Source organism: Macaca nemestrina, chromosome 19 (genome assembly GCF_043159975.1).
Source record: "Macaca nemestrina isolate mMacNem1 chromosome 19, mMacNem.hap1, whole genome shotgun sequence".
NCBI classification, from domain to species: domain Eukaryota; kingdom Metazoa; phylum Chordata; class Mammalia; order Primates; family Cercopithecidae; genus Macaca; species Macaca nemestrina.
The window spans coordinates 79,605,438-79,621,270 of record NC_092143.1 but is presented as its reverse complement, the minus strand read 5'-3'; the positions used below and the strand labels follow the sequence as shown (position 1 = coordinate 79,621,270).

General features: G+C 43.0%; 1 protein-coding gene and 1 long non-coding RNA gene across 26 annotated transcripts in view; one reads left to right on the top strand and one right to left on the bottom strand.

Moving 5' to 3' along the window:
- Positions 1 to 15,833, bottom strand: part of LOC105478874 (cyclin-J-like protein) — a 107,114-nt gene that overhangs the window by 11,968 nt on the left and 79,313 nt on the right. For 21 of the 22 annotated variants that reach the window (XR_011617130.1, XR_011617131.1, XR_011617132.1 and 18 more), the window contains one exon: positions 14,730 to 14,806. Coding sequence is in view for 6 of the 22 variants with exons in the window: in XM_071085652.1 (XP_070941753.1) it covers positions 14,767 to 14,806 (40 nt within the window). In the remaining 16 variants the exon portion in view is untranslated. Of the gene's footprint in view, positions 1 to 12,412; positions 12,527 to 14,729; positions 14,807 to 15,833 lie in introns of all 22 variants that reach the window. The other variant, XM_071085655.1, reaches the window with a different exon arrangement.
- LOC105478876 (uncharacterized) overlaps positions 1 to 15,833 on the top strand; it is a 38,387-nt gene that overhangs the window by 3,327 nt on the left and 19,227 nt on the right. For all 4 annotated transcript variants that reach the window (XR_985564.2, XR_985561.2, XR_985560.3 and 1 more), the window contains one exon: positions 12,527 to 12,799. This is a non-coding gene — a long non-coding RNA (uncharacterized lncRNA). The remainder of the gene's footprint in view (positions 1 to 12,526; positions 12,800 to 15,833) is intronic.

Here is a 15,833-nt window from a genome sequence, read left to right as displayed (position 1 = left end):
CATCATGTTGGCCAGGCTGGTCTCGAACTCCTGACCTGAGGTGATCCACCTGCCTCAGCCTCCCAAAGTGCTGGGATTATAGGCGTTAGTAACCATCCCTGGCTGCTTTTATTTTTTTAAATAAAAGTGACATAATATTCAGATCAGGTCCATTTTGCTACCTTTTTAAATTACTTTCCTCCACTTCTCTCCCCAGAGACAATAACTAATAGTTTCCTTTAGTACATGATTCTCTTTATTATTTTCTATGTATCCATTATCAATATATTTGGTGTTTTTACAATTAAAACAATTTTATCACACTATGGAAATATTTTTGCAACCTGCTTCTTTTTTCTTCTCAATGATTTTTTGGTAATCTATGTTAATAACATCAATACCTAGAGCCCTGGTTCATGTTTTAAACTGCTGGGGATTTTTTGTTTGCTTTTTCTTGCTCTATTGCCCAGGCTGGAGTACAGTGGCACAATCATAGCTCACTACTGCCTCGAACTCCTGGGTTCAAGGGATCCTCCCACCTTAGCCGCCCGAATAGATGGGGCTACAGGTGCACACCACCACATCCAGCATCAACTGCTGTTTTAATGTTCTTGGGAATATTCAATTTATTTTTCATTTCCCTACTGATAGACTTCTAGATTGTTTCCAACTTTCTGTAGATGTCTTCTATGCAAATATTTGCAAGTTTCTCTAGAAAAAGATTTTCTGGGTCATAACATACATTTTTGTTAGATATCAGTAATTCAATATCAAAATGGCTGTACTCGCTTTCAGTCCCACTACTAGAATATGTAAGTTCCTATTTTTTTTTTTTTTTTTTTGAGACGGAGTCTTGCTCTGTCACCCAGGCTGGAGTGCAGTGGCCGGATCTCAGCTCACTGCAAGCTCCGCCTCCCGGGTTTACGCCATTCTCCTGCCTCAGCCTCCCGAGTAGCTGGGACTACAGGCGCCCGCCACCGCGCCTGGCTAGTTTTTTTTTTTTTTTGTATTTTTAGTAGAGACGGGGTTTCACCGTGTTAGCCAGGATGGTCTCGATCTCCTGACCTCCGGATCCGCCCGCCTCGGCCTCCCAAAGTGCTGGGATTACAGGCTTGAGCCACCGCGCCCGGCCGTAAGTTCCTATTTTCTACATCCTTTTCAACATCTCATATGTCTGGATAAATATTGTAGATAATCAGAGGTATATACCATGGTATCTCATTTTAAGTTTTTTCTCTATAGTGAGGCTGAGCACACGTTTGTGATTTTTGTGATTTTGTTTTCCTTTTCTGCTTCTTGTTCATATTTTTGCTCATTAAACAAAATTTTTTTTTTTTTTGCTTATTAATTTTTTCCTTGTAACTAATACTTTGTTATACGTGTTATACCTTTCCTTGGTTCTGTGGCTTGTTTTGTAACTTCAATTTTAAATTAAGCTTTTAATTTTAGTGTCATCTATAAAATACAAGCAAATTTATAAATCTTTCCCTTTATAGGCCAGGTGTGGTGAATCAGGCCTGTAATCCCAGCACTTTGGGAGGCCAAGGCGGGCAAATCACTTCAGCTCAGGAGTTTGAGACCACTCTGAACACCATGGTAAAACCCTGTCTCTACCAAGTATACAAAAAAAAAAAAAAAAAAAGAAGCCAGGCATAGTGGTGCATGTCTGCAGTTCCATCTGCTTGGGAGGCTGAGGCAAGAGGATCACTTGAGCCCAGGTGGCAGAGGTTGCAGTGAGCTGACACACTGTGAGACCCCGTCTCAGAAAAGAACTTTTCCTTCATGATTCATGTCTTTTCTGTATTAATAAAATTTGCTTAAACTAGTCACAATAACAAAGACATGGAATCAACCGAGGTACCTATCAACAGTGTATTGGTTAAAGAAAATATGGTACATATATTCCATGGAATATCATGCAGCCATAAAAAAGAATGAAATCTTGTTATTTGAAGCAACATGGATACAGCTGGTCATTATCCTAAGTGAATTCATGCAGGAACAGAAAACCAGATATCACATGTTCTCACAAATAGGAGCTAAACATTGGGTACACATGAACATAAAGATGGGAAGGAACAATAGACACTGGGGACTACTTGAGAGGGGAGAGAGGGAAGAAGATCAAGGGCTGAAAAACTACCTATTTGGTACTATGCTCACTACCCAGGTAATGCAATGATTCATACCATCATGCAACACACCCATGTAATGAACTTGCACATCTAAATCCAAAATAAAAGTTGAAGTTGGCTGGGTGTGGTAGCTCACACCTGTAATCCCAGCACTTTGGGAGGCAGAGGTGGGGAGATCGCTTGAGTCCAGGAATTCGAGACCACCCTGGGCAACACAGGGAGACCCTGTTTCTACAGAAAATAATAATACAATACCCAGGCCTGGTAGCTCACCACACCTCTAGTCCCAGCTACTCCAGAAACTAAGGGGGAAGGATTGCATGGACCCGTGAGGTAGAGGCTGCAGTAAGCTGTGACTGTGCCTCTGCAATCTAGCCTCGGTGACAGAGTGACACCCTGTCTTAAAAGAAGACATTTTGCTTCATTCGAAGTCATGAAGATAATCTTATAATAATATACAGTGTTCGTTTCATATATTTTCTACAGTTCTATCTGTAACTAAACAGTGAATGGTGTCCGTCATGGATCTAATATTATTTATTTAAGTACAGGAAGCCAATTTTTTTAATGCAGTTATTTTTACAATGGAAATATCTTTAATGGGTCCTTCTGATGAAATAAATAACGATCATTGTTAAAATTCAAATAATAATTGGCTGGGCGTGGTGGCACAAACCTGTAACCCCAGCACTTTGGGAGGCCGAGGCAGATGGACTGCTTGAGCTCAGGAGTTTGAGACCAACCTGGCCAACACTGCAAAACCCCGTCTCTACAAAAAATGCAAAAATTAACAGGGCGTGGTTGTGCATGCCTGTAGTTCCAGCTATTCAGGAGGCTGAGGTAGGATAATCACTTAAACCCAGGAAGTGGAGGTTGCAGTGAGCTGAGATCACACCACTGCACTTCAGCCTGGGCAACAGAGCAAGACTCTGTCTCAGAAAAAAAAAAAAAAAAATATATATATATATATATATATATATATACACACACACACACAAACACACACACACACACACACACACATATATATATATATAGAGAGAGAGAGAGAGAGAGAAATATATTAAAAATCACCAGAGGCCAGGCATGGTGGCTCATGCCTGTAATCCCAGCACTTTGGGAAGCCAAGGCGGGCTGATCACGAGGTCAGGAGATCGAGACCATCCTGGCTAACACGGTGAAACCCTGTCTCTAACTAAAAATACAAAAAAATTAGCCGGGCGTGGTGGCACGTGCCTGTAGTCCCAGCTACTCTGAAGGCTGAGGCAGGAGAATCACTTGAACCTGGGAAGCGGAGGTTGTGGTGAGCCGAGATCGCGCCACTGTACTCCAGTCTGGGCGACAAAGCCAGAGCCAGAGCCAGAGACACCTGGGATTACAGGCGTGAGCCACCTCTCCTGGCCACAAGTTTTTTTGTTTTTTGGTTTTTTTTTGAGACAGAGTCTCGCTCCTGTTGCCCAGGCTGGAGTGCAATGGCATGATCTTGGCTCACAGCAACCTCTGCCTCCCAGGTTCAAGCAATTCTCCTGCTTCAGCTTCCTGAGTAGCTGGGATTACAGGCATGCACCACCATGCCTGGCTAATTTTTGTGTTTTTACTAGAGACGGGGTTTCTGCATGTTGGTCAGGCTGGTCTCGAACTCCCTACCTCAGGTGATCCACCAGCCTTGGCCTCCCGAAGTGCCGGGATTACAGGCATGAGCCACCGCGCCCGGCCCCACAAGTCTTTTAGTATCACATCTAGTATGCCAGGTACATCTCACTAAATGTTTTCAAATTAAGACCACTAGTACATCATCTTACAAATAAATTATTTTTAACTTTGTCATAGAAGTATGCAACGAAAAACAACCAATTCTTAGAAGAGCATGATATAACTTACTTTGCTAGAATGTGAAACGGGAAATACCTGAATGACTCTAATTTGGAGGTTCTATGGAAGGAAGTCATTTACTGTATGTTGTCATCACTGAGAAACAGACGATTATCTTTCTCCTGCACATGAATACCATCTTTCAGGATGTTAATAGTTGCCATTCTTCATGAACTTCATAGTTAGATTCTTCCATGTGTACATTAAAATATATTTGATTTGTGAATTAAAGTATCAATCCCACACATAGACTATATTTATCCGCCTTTAAGATGAGAGTCCTTTTATTTTCTGCCCCTGGGTCTACTTAGATGTCAAATGAACACTGATGGGGTTATTTAGTTTTTATGTAGACATCCTACAATATATAGAGTATGGGTTTTTGCAAATACATTCAGTCATCACTCATTTCTCTTCCAAGGTAGTTTAAAATGCTTTAAATGATTATTCAGTATAGAGTTCAGTTATAAATTGTGGTACTGTATGAAGAGATTTGGAAGAGCTATATAAGGATTAAGTCCTTCACCTCAAATATAGCAATATAGAGAAGCTAAATAATAAGATACATGTCTTATAATTTTGCCTTGTGTCAGTTCTGTGTCTTCCCCTTTTGACACAACCTAAAACCAATTGTCAAGAAAAGGAAACAGCTACCGAAAAGCACAGCTGGTGCGTTAGTGGGACTGAATTCATAGCACCAGTCACTCATGAATTTGTGTACACACAGGTGGATCGGAAGGACTTCTTTTCAAGGCACATGCAATTTAGCCAGGCACTGACCAGCTCCAAATTCTCCTTAACCACTTGCTACCTGAATACCCAAGGCCCACTTGCTTCTCAATGCAAAATTAACTCAGGCTACTAGAGTGTTCTACTACCTTAACCTGTTAAGTTTGGAAAGCTGTTTTCCTCGAGAACACTCCCAAGGAGAAGAGCAAATACTGCTCATAAGTATTTCTGAAACGACTTCGAGAGGTTTTTAGCAGGCAAACATTTTCCATCGTGTGAGTCTTTTTGGTGCCATCTGAGCGATACTGTGGTTTTCAGCCAGCCTGGTGCTGTTACTACAATCACTTTACCTGACCTCTTTCTCTAAACAGGCATAAGACGAGGCTGAGCTCATACTTTCAGGAAAGCCACTCTGCCACCTAAGCAGAACTAACACTGTTAGAAGAGCATGCAAATTGTAATTTAAAAAAATCCATAGGCCAGCAGTTTCTTTTAACCGCAGTGGCTTTTTTCCCCCTCCTGCTCATTCTGCTGATATAGCAGCACTGGTGTGCACGGCAAAGCTTTAGCTTTCTGCTCTAATTTGCTGTTCCTCTGATGAGAATTGTGCATTTGAGGATGCCTTTGTCTCGTGTGTGTTGAGTGCTGCACATCCAGCTGGATTTTAAGTTTCCGAAGGCATGGACCCCCTCCCTTTTATCCATCTCTTCTATAGGACCCAATATGGTATTCTATTGTAGGTGCTCAATTACTGTATGTTGAATGAATGTATGATTGAATCAATGAGTGGCTGAACAGATATTTCCAGTCTCCCATTTTGTAAACTCAACAGTGCAAACTGGATGGGATTAATTTTAATCAGAAAGGAAGGTGTGTGGCAATGCAGAAATAAAATGATGAGTAAGAATAAGAAATAAAGATGAGATCAATATAACAAATATATTTATATATTATAATCAGTTTCATGAGAAATAAAGATGAGAATAAGAAACAGACTAAGGCAGGAGCTAAAGAGTTCACTAATTCCACAGTGAAGGTGGTTTAGATGTGTAGATGACTGAATCTGTGCAGTGGAGTATATCTATATGTGTGTATATACATGTAATATGTATCATAGATTTAAATACATATGTATTTATGTGCCAGCGTGGGCAACATGTCTCTACCAAAAATACAAATTAGCCAGTCGTAGTGACACGTGCCTGTGGTCCCAGCTACCCGGAAGGCTGAGGTGGGAGGATTGCTTGAACCCAGGAGGTGGTGGTTGCAGTGAGCCAAGATTGCATCACTGCACTCCAGCCTGGGTGAGAGTTGAGACCCTGTCTCAAAAATAAATGAATAAAATAAATAAATAAATATGTATTTGTGTAATTATCTGTATACTTTATATATTATATACATATCTATGATGCATGATATATGATGTATGTATATGCATATATATTATATATGTGTATATATGTATGTGTTTGTGTGTATATGTGCATACATGTATATATATATTTTTTAAAGAATTTATACCAAAGTTCCTCTTAGAGAACTATCTTTGTCTGGAAAAATGCCTTGATTAGCCACTTGTGGGTGGAAAGTAAGACCCTGGGGCCATTGGATGAAAGAATATAAGGTAGTAAAGTTATAGCTAAACCACTCCACGTCTAAACATCAACAATAATTTGTGAGTGGGAGTAGAACAGTCAAGAGAAGAAAGGGAGCCGGGTGCGGTGGCTCATGCTTGTTATTCCAGCACTTTGGGAGACCAAGGCAGGCAGATCACTTGAGGTCAGGAGTTTGAAACCAGCCTGGCCAACATGGTGAAACCCTGTCTCTACTAAAAATATTTTTAAAATGAGCTGGGTGTGGTGGCACATGCCTGTAATCCCAGCTGCCCGGGAGACTGAGGCAGGAGAATCGCTTGAACCCAGGAAGCGGAGGTTGCATGAGACTAGCTCGCACTACTGCACTTCAGCCTGGGTGAAAGAGCAAAATTCGGAAACTGGTCTCAAAAAAATTAAAAAATTAAAAAATTTAATTAAAAAAAAGAGAGAGGCGAGGGGAGAGAAATTAAAGATATAGAGATGGGATTATACAAGGCTTTGCCTTGGGAAAGTGGTTTGGAAGAAATCAAAGAAAAGAGGTTGCATTCCAGGACAAGATTGTCCCAGGGCAGAAAAAGATGACAACAGCAGAAGTAGACACCAACACAGGCGTGCATTCAGCAAGGGCAGGATTGTGGAACTGGAAGTGAACATGTGTCTGCAAAACCTCAGGAATTAACATAAACCCAGGGAAATCATTAGACTTCTTACAGAGCTTGGGAAGAAGGCTTAAGCACATTTTAATCAAAACTTAAAAGGTACTCTTACTGGCTAGGCACAGTGGCTCATGCCTGTAATCCCAGCACTTTGGGAGGCCAAGGCAGGTGGATCACCTGAGGTCAGGAGTTCGAGACCAGCCTAGCCAACATGGTGAAAACTCGTCTCTACTAAAAATACAAAAATTAGCTGGGCGTGGTGTCAGGCGCCTGTTATGCCAGCTACTCGGGAGGCTGAGGCTGCAGAATACCGTGAACCCAGGAGGCGGAGGTTGCAGTAAGCCGAGATCACACCATCGCACTCCAGGCTGGGGGACAGAGCCAGACCTCATCTCAAAAAAAAAAAAAAAAAAAGAAAGGTACTCTTATCTCAATTTATGTCTCCGATTTCCTTAAATCCAGATTTAGGGCAAGTAATTTGGAAACCCTCTCCTCATTCCAACCGATAAGTTTCTAATACTATCTTCTTAAAGCCCTGAGTTACAAAACAAAGGAAAACAAAACAAACAAAAGCAAGAAAATGAACAAATAAACAAAGTCTACATCCTCTTTCAGGGGTTGTTAGCGATTGATATTGGACCTGGGAAGACATCACAAGCAACCACAGTCCTGATTCCAGTGCCAAATCTGAGCAGACCCAGCACTCCACACAGAGCGTCCCTGATTCAAACTGGTGCCCAACAGGCCTCTCCTCAGTAGTGTGGCCAGGTTAGGGCACCAAAGGGGGTAAACTGTGACAATGTGGCGGGTTGGTAAAAATGTTCCTAACCTGGTATTGAAATCTTTTCACCTTTTTCTCTGGGGCTATTTTCGTTAATATATGAAAATGCCAGTGTCATTGTTACACTTCTCTGATGTAGATGGTTATTGTTCCTGTTTTACAAGTAAGAGAACTGCAACAGAAGCTTGCTCAGCACGCCCAGAGCAGGATTCGGAGAGAGGAATTATGATTTCCCAGGCTGGGCTTGGTTCACTGGATACCATTGTCCTCTACAAAGGGTTTATTGTGAAAGGTTTACAAAAGCACTTTTAGGACGAGTTCAATGTCTATTTCTATCTTGGTGAAAATGTGGGTGATTCTGTGTGCGTGGTGGTAGAATCCCCTTGTAGAAGGGAGCAGGGAATGAACACTGGCTGTGTTCTTACCATGAGCCCAGGACCAGAGCTCTTTCCTTCCATTCTCTGCACTTTCTGAAAGATAAAGCAGCAGTGACAAACTCTGGGGCGATGTAATAATCTATAACTTAATAGGATGCGTGCAAGATATGCATTTGTCGAAAAGTATCAGGCAGGGTGCAGTGGCTCACACCTGAAATCCCAGCTTTAGTAGGCAGAGGTGGGAGGATCACTTCAGCCCAGGAGTTTCAGACCAGCTTGGGCAACATAGGGATAATCTGTTTCTACAAAAAATAAAAAAATTAGCTGGGCGTGGTGGCGTGTGCCGGTAGTCCCAGCTACTTGGGATGCTGAGATGGGAGGATCACTTGAGCCTAGGAGGTCAAGGCTGCAGTGAACCATGAGGCACCACTGTGCCTGGGTGACAGTGTGACACCCTGTCTGTAGAAAGAAAGAAAGGGCTGGGCATGGTGGATCACATCTGTAATTCCAGCACTTGGGGAGGCCAAGGCAGGCAGATCACAAAGTTAAGAGATCGAGACCATCCTGGCCAATATGGTGAAACCCCGTCTCTACTAAAAATACAAAAATTAGCCGGGCGTGGTGGCACGTGCCTGCAGTCCCGGCTACTCAGGAGGCTGAGGCAGAAGAATTGCTTGAACCCGGGAGGCAGAGGTTGCAGTGAGCTGAGATCGCGCCACTGCACTCCAGTCTGGCAACAGAGAGAGACTCAGTCTCAAAAAGAAAGAAAAGAAAGAAAAGAAAGAAAAAGAAAGAAAGAAAGAAAGAAAGAAAGAAAGAAAGAAAGAAAGAAAGAGAGAGAGAGAGAGAGAGAGAGAGACAAAGAAAGAAAGAAAGAAAGAAAGAAAGAAAGAAAGAAAGAAAGAAAGAGCATCAAATGGCACAGTTAAGATTTGCGCAGCTTGCTCTTTTTAAATTTTACCCTAAAGGAAAAAGAACCATCAGCTGGGGGCAGTGGCAGTGCCTATAGTTCTGGCTACTGAGCCTGAGACAGGAGGATTGCTTGGGGAGTAGTTCAAGTCCAACCTGGGCAACACAGTGAGACTACATCTCCTAAAAGAAAAAGAAAAAGAACCATAAACAGATATTGAGCTCTAGTTAATTACATGGATGCTGAAATGTTTCATTGTGAAATCTTCTTATGTCTAAAACTTACTTTGAAACGCATCCAAAAATTACGATGGACTGATGGACGGTTGGAGGGATGGTTAGATGGATAGAAACGTGATGAAGCAGGTATAATAAAATGTTGCTTGTGGAATCCAGGTGATAGACACCTGGGTGCTTATTGTGTAATGCATTCAACTTTTATGTCTGAAAATTTTCCTAATTAAATATTAGGAAAATGGCTGGGTGTGGTGGCTCATGCCTGTAATCTCAGCACTTTGGGAGGCCGAAGCGGGTGGATTGCCTGAGGTCAGGAGTTGGTGACCAGCATAGTGAAACCCCGTCTCTACTAAAAATACAAAAAAAAAAAAAAAAAAAAAAAAAAAATCAGCTGGGCGGCCAGGCACAGTGGCTCATGCCTGTAATCCCAGCATTTTGGGAGGCCACAGCGGGTGGATAACCTGAAGTCGGGAGTTCGAGACCAGCCTGACCAACATGGAGAAACCCCATCCTTACTAAAAATACAAAAGTAGCCAGGCTTGGTGGCACATGCCTGTAATTCCAGCTCCCCGGGAGGCCGAGGCAGGGGAATTGCTTGAATCCGGAGGCAGAGGTTGCAGTGAGCCAAGATCACACCATTGCACTCCAACCTGGGCAACAGAGCGAGACTCTGTCTCAAAATAAATAATAAATAAATATTAGGAAAATAAAAATGGTACTAACAGTTCCTACTTATCTGGCTACTACAGAATGTGGGTAAAAGGTGCCCTTGAAAATAAACCAGCTACTCACGGTTGACATTTCTACAGAGGTATCTTTTCCTTTCTCATGTGCAGTGCTCTCCTCTTTGAACTGCTGCTGAGCGCTTTGCCAGCTTTACTCATGGGTTGTATTCCCAGCTGCCTTGGGCACTGCTGGCCACTTCCTCCTTATGGAACTTTCTCTTCTCTTGACTTGTTAGACACCACACTCTCCTGGTTCTTCTCCTACCTCTCCGGTAGGTCCTGCTCCAGCTCTTTAACTGCCTCCTTCTCCTTTGCCTTTTTTTTTTTTTTTTTGTTAAGATAGGGTCTCACTTTGTGCCCAGGCTGAAGTGCTGTGGCACGATCACAGCTCACTGCAGCCTCGACCTCCCCTAGTTCAGGCGATCTTCCCACATCAGCCTCTCGAGCAGCTGGGGATACATGTGTGTGCCATCATGCCTGGCTAAGTTTTATATTTTTAGTAGAGATGAAGTTTCACCATGTTGCTCAAGCGATCCTCCCACCTTGGCCTCCCAAAGTGCTGGGATTACAGGTATGAGCCATGGTGCCAGCACCCTTTATCTATTTTTAAGAGTAGAGGTTTCTCTGGGCTTGGTTCTGGATCTTCCTTTCTTTTCATCATACTCTTTTTCCCAAGATGGTCCCATCAGTTTTGATGAATTTTATTACCATCTCCCAAAGCAATTAGCTCCAACGTAAGGCTCTCTTTTCAACGACACTCTTAAATTCAAGTGCCTCCCTGACATCTCCACTTGAATGTCTCCTAGACGGCTTGCCCCTAATAAGTCTACATCTAAGCTCCTGATGATGCCACCTCCCCAGTCACCAAAGCTGTTCCCCTCCTGTTCTGCACCTTCACGAGTGACAAACCCACGAGCTCTTTATCAAGCCACACTTTGGAGGCATGTCCCTCTCCCTCACCCCCCTCATCCCATCCAGCACCACGTCTGGATGCTTCCCTTTCCTGTCACCTCCTCAGCCACCGCCCCAGTGCTGTCACCACCATCTGTCCCTGGGGCCTCTGCACTGATTTCCCACGCGGACTCCCACTCCATTCTAACCCAACAGAAACTGCCAATGCCATCTTTGAAAAGGTCTGATTATGTCTCTTCTCTACTTGGAACTCAGCAATGGCTTGCCACTGATCTTCGGATAAACACAGAGTACTTAAGATGGGCAGCAAGGCCTCTCTCGCCTGGTCTCTGGCCACACACCCCTTTGCATCGTCTGCTCTGCCCACATGAGCTTGCTTTCAATTCTTCCAACAAACTAAGCATTTTCCTACCTCAGGGCCTCGGTATAAGGGAGTTCCTCTTCTTGAAACCATTCCTGAAATCTTTCCTTGTAAATCCTTACTCATCATTTAGGTCTCAGCTTAAATAATACTTTTATTATTATTATTATTTTTAGATGAAATCTCGCTCTGTTGCCCAGGCTGGAGTGCAGTGGCGCCATCTTGGCTCACGGCAACCTCTGCCTCCCGGGTTCAAGAGATTCTCCTGCCTCAGCCTCCCAAGTAGCTGGGATTACAGGAGTGCACCACTATGCCTGGCTAATTTTTGGGTTTTTAGTAGAGATGGGGTTTCACCATGTTGGCCAGGCTGGTTTCGAACTGCTGACCTCAGGCAATTCACCTGCCTCGGCCTCCCAAAGGGCTGGGATTATAGGTGCGAGCCACTGCGCCAGGCCTAAATGATACTTCTTGAGAAAAACTTCCTGCCACACCCCCCTCCATCCTAATTATGTCTTCTTTCCTGCTAGTGTCTCTCATAAAGTCTATTTTTTCGTTTCCCCGTAGAATTAGTAATGATGTGTTTGTCTTTGTGCTTTTCAATGTAATGTCTCTCTCCTGCTAGACTCCAAACTCCACGTAGACAGGGAGCCTGTCTGCTGCTCTCAACTTTGGACTCAGCATCTAACGTAGTCCCGGGTGCTTAGGAGATGCTCAACAAATACTTAACAATTGGGTGAACACATGGCTATGTTGCCACAGAATTTGAAAGGTAATGGACAATGTGATAAATGAATGTGGTATTAGGATTTAGCATGGGCTGGAAGCCGTGGCTCACACCTATAATTCTAGCACTTTGGGAGGCTGACGTGGGCAGATCACTTGATGCTAGGAGTTCGAGACCAGCCTGGGCAATATGGTGAAACCCTGTCTCTACAAAAAATACACAAAAATTAGCTGGGCGTGGTGGTGTGTGCCTGTATCCCAGCTACCTGGGAGGCTGAGGTGAGAGGACTGCTTGAGCCTGGGAGGTCAAGGCTGCAGTGAAACATGATTGTGCAACTGTACTCTAGCCTGGGCAACAGAGTGAAACCCAGTCTCAAAAAAAAAAAAAAAAAAAAAAAAAAAGATTCAGCATGAATAATACCTGTATTGCCATCCTCCCAGAACCCATTCCACATTGGGAGTGAGAGCATTACGGGTGCTCACAGGCTGCTCTGGGTCACTCTTGTCCTTCTGTGCTCCTCTTCACTCCCTCCAGCTCATTCCCCACATGCGGATGAAGAAGAAGCAACAAAGAGCATCTAGCACATTGAATGCCTGGTAAAAAGGCATCCTCTTCCTCATCGACATGGATGGAGCATTCATGCCATGCCCACAGAAATGAAAGGCAAATAGCCTGACTCGGAATCAATGCTTAGTTCTTCCCTGGCTCTGTGACTGCATAGATGTATGGTCTCATATGGAGAAGTTCGTATCCCTATGGATGCCCCACCCATTTCATGCATCTAATAGGAATATGAAATGTGCAGAGGTAAGTGAGAGTGCTTCTTATGCTCTAAACCTGTGAACCACCACATGGATGTGTCACTGTGTGGTGTAAAGAATGACAAAAAATATTAGATATACTGGTTTTGCTGTTTTTAACAACTGAAGGTGCTACTATTAGGTATCTTACTAATTGTCTTCATGGTAAGAATAATGAGCAACTTGATCTTTCCTCTTTGAGAAGAATACTTAATTATAGATAAGAATAGGTAGAAGTGACCTAACTTCAAAAATATTTCCAAACTCGGCAATTCATGGTCAAGATGAACTTAGCACTTAAGTTATGTGACCTATTAGTAATAACTTTCTAGGTTGTGCTATACTAAAATGTATGTTTTTCTCTGATAGTTATGTATTATTCTATAACAAAACACTTTTATTTTTCTGTTTTTAAAAGTAATACATACTCAGATTCAGATGATACAAAAATGTCATAAATTCGCAAGAGAAAATCATTCATAAATGTCTTCTCTTTAGCTACTTCAAAAAATATTTTAAAATAAGTAAAACTTCTAAGTTAATATAAAGAAGTTTTATGAATAAACATTACCTGTGGGGATTTTAATCTCTCATACGTGTGGTTATGTCAAAAGAATATGATCATATTGCATAAAGCGTACATTTTTGTTTATGAAACATTTCCAACTTATCAGCTATTAGTTCTTGCAGGGAAAATGTATTGCCAATGTGTACTTGAGAAGACCATCCTTTTCAGTTGAACAAGAACCAAAATGTTAATCAAATATGTTCAGTGACTTTACAATTTGCAGAGCAACTAAGAAATATAGAAATTGGGCTGGGGGAGGGGTGGCTCACACCTGTAATCCCAGCACTTTGGGAGGCCAAGGCGGGTGGATCACCTGAGGTCAGGAGTTCAAGACTAGCCTGGCACACATGGAGAAACCCTGTCTCTACTAAAAATACAAAAATTAGCCAGGCACGGTGGCACATGCCTGTAATCCCTATTACTCGGGAGGTTGAGGCAGGAGAATCACTTGAACTCGGGAGGCGGAGGCTGCATTGAGCTGAGATCTTGCCATTGCATTCCAGCTGGGGCAATCAAGAGTGAAACTCCGTCTCAAAAAAGGCCGGATGGGGTGACTCACACCTGTAACCCCAGCACTTTGGGAGGCTGAAGCAGGCAGATCACGAGGTGAAGAGATTTAGACCATCCTGGCCAACAAGGTGAAATCCCATCTCTACTAAAAATAAAAAATTAGCTGGGCATGGTGGCACGTGCCTGTAGTCCCAGCTACTCAGGAGGCTAAGGAAGGAGAATCGCTTGAGCCTGGGAGGTGGAGGTTGCAGTGAGCCAAGATCGTGCCACTTCACTCCAGCCTGGGCAACAGAGTGAGACTCCATCTCAAAAACAAACAAACAAAAACAAAAGAAAAATACGGAAATTGTTAGCAATGAGAATGATGTGAGGAACTCAGTATTTTTAAGCTGTTAGATGGTAGGGGGCGAGAGATAAAACCTTCACGGCATACGCTTACCTTGTAGGTCATTAATAAATACAGACAATACTACGGCTCTGACTTTACACAGCCACAGTTCATCCACATTGCCACAAGGAAGTAGCCAGGGATATTACTAATTTTAAATACCAGCCTGTCAGCAAGAATGAAGCTGAAATTCAGGGATGTTCCAAGAAAGGGCAGAAACATGCCAGGAGCATTAAGTAAACTTTCAGGCGGAATCTTTGTGAATTACTGGGGAGTCCTGGATTTCGAAATTCTTTTGCAGTTCACACCACCCACGTGTCAGTAAATAGGCTGAGGCTAAGGCTATTCCTGTTCTATACTGCCACCTAGTGGATGATGATACCCGCGTTCCTTCGTGCATTTGCTTCAGAGAGACTTGCCCTAGTTAGCAAACCAGCTGATGAATATTATTTGAGACACAAATGAACTAACCTTTGAGTTTGTTTCCTTTGGACTTTGAAATGTCTGTTTACTGAAGCGAATGTGGCATTTCATCATCTTCGATCAGCCTGTAGGAAAAAATAAGCAGCATTTATAAATGGCATCTCTTTTCAATAATTAAAAATGCATAAGGGTGGTAATATTCCCACTGAGTAGCCATCAATAATTAAGTTTTAAAATTTCTCTTTTTCTCCTTCTCTGTCTTTCCCATTTACTTTTGAACCTTTAACTACTCTACTGTGTCATTTCAGGCAAAAAAAAATGTTAGACCCAGGTTTCAGATTCCATTGTTGTAGAAACAACATATTGGCCAGGCGCAGTGGCTCACGCCTGTAATCCCAGCACTTTGGGAGGCTGAGGCGGGTGGATCACGAGGTCAGGAGTTCAAGACCAGCCTGGGCAAGATGGTGAAACCCCATCTCTACTAAAAGTACCAAAAAATTAGCCGGGCGTGGTGGCAGGTGCCTGTAATCCCAGCTACTTGGGGAGCTGAGGCAGAGAATTGCTTGAACCCAAGAGGCAGAGGTTGCAGTGAGCCGAGACAGCACCACTGCACTCCAGCCTGGGCGACAGAGTGAGACTCTGTCTCAAAAAAAAAAAAAAAGAAACAATATATTAGTGAATCCTGGTATCAATATAGCAGGTCATGAGCAGCATCGAAAAAAGAAAAGATCTATTTTATTTATTTATTTGAGACGCAGTCTTGCTCTGTCACCGAGGCTGGAGTGCAGTGGCTCAATCTCGGCTCACTGCAAACTCTGCCTCCTAGGTTCAAGTGATTATCCTGTCTCAGCCTCCCGAGTAGCTGGGGACTACAGGCACGCACCACCACACCTGGCTAATTTTTGTATTTTCAGTAGAGACGGGGTTTCAGCGTGTTGGCCAGGCTGGTCTCAAACTCTTGACCTCAGGTGGTCCACCCGCCTCGGCCTCCCAAAGTGCTAGGATTACAGGTGTGAGTCATTGTGCCTGGCCAGATCTATTTAAAATGATTTGAAGAGGCCGAGCTCATGTTACGTTTTTACCACTTTTTTTTTTTAAGATAATTAAGGAAGACTATGAACAAAAATTAAAAAAAAGAGAGAAAGATTAGAC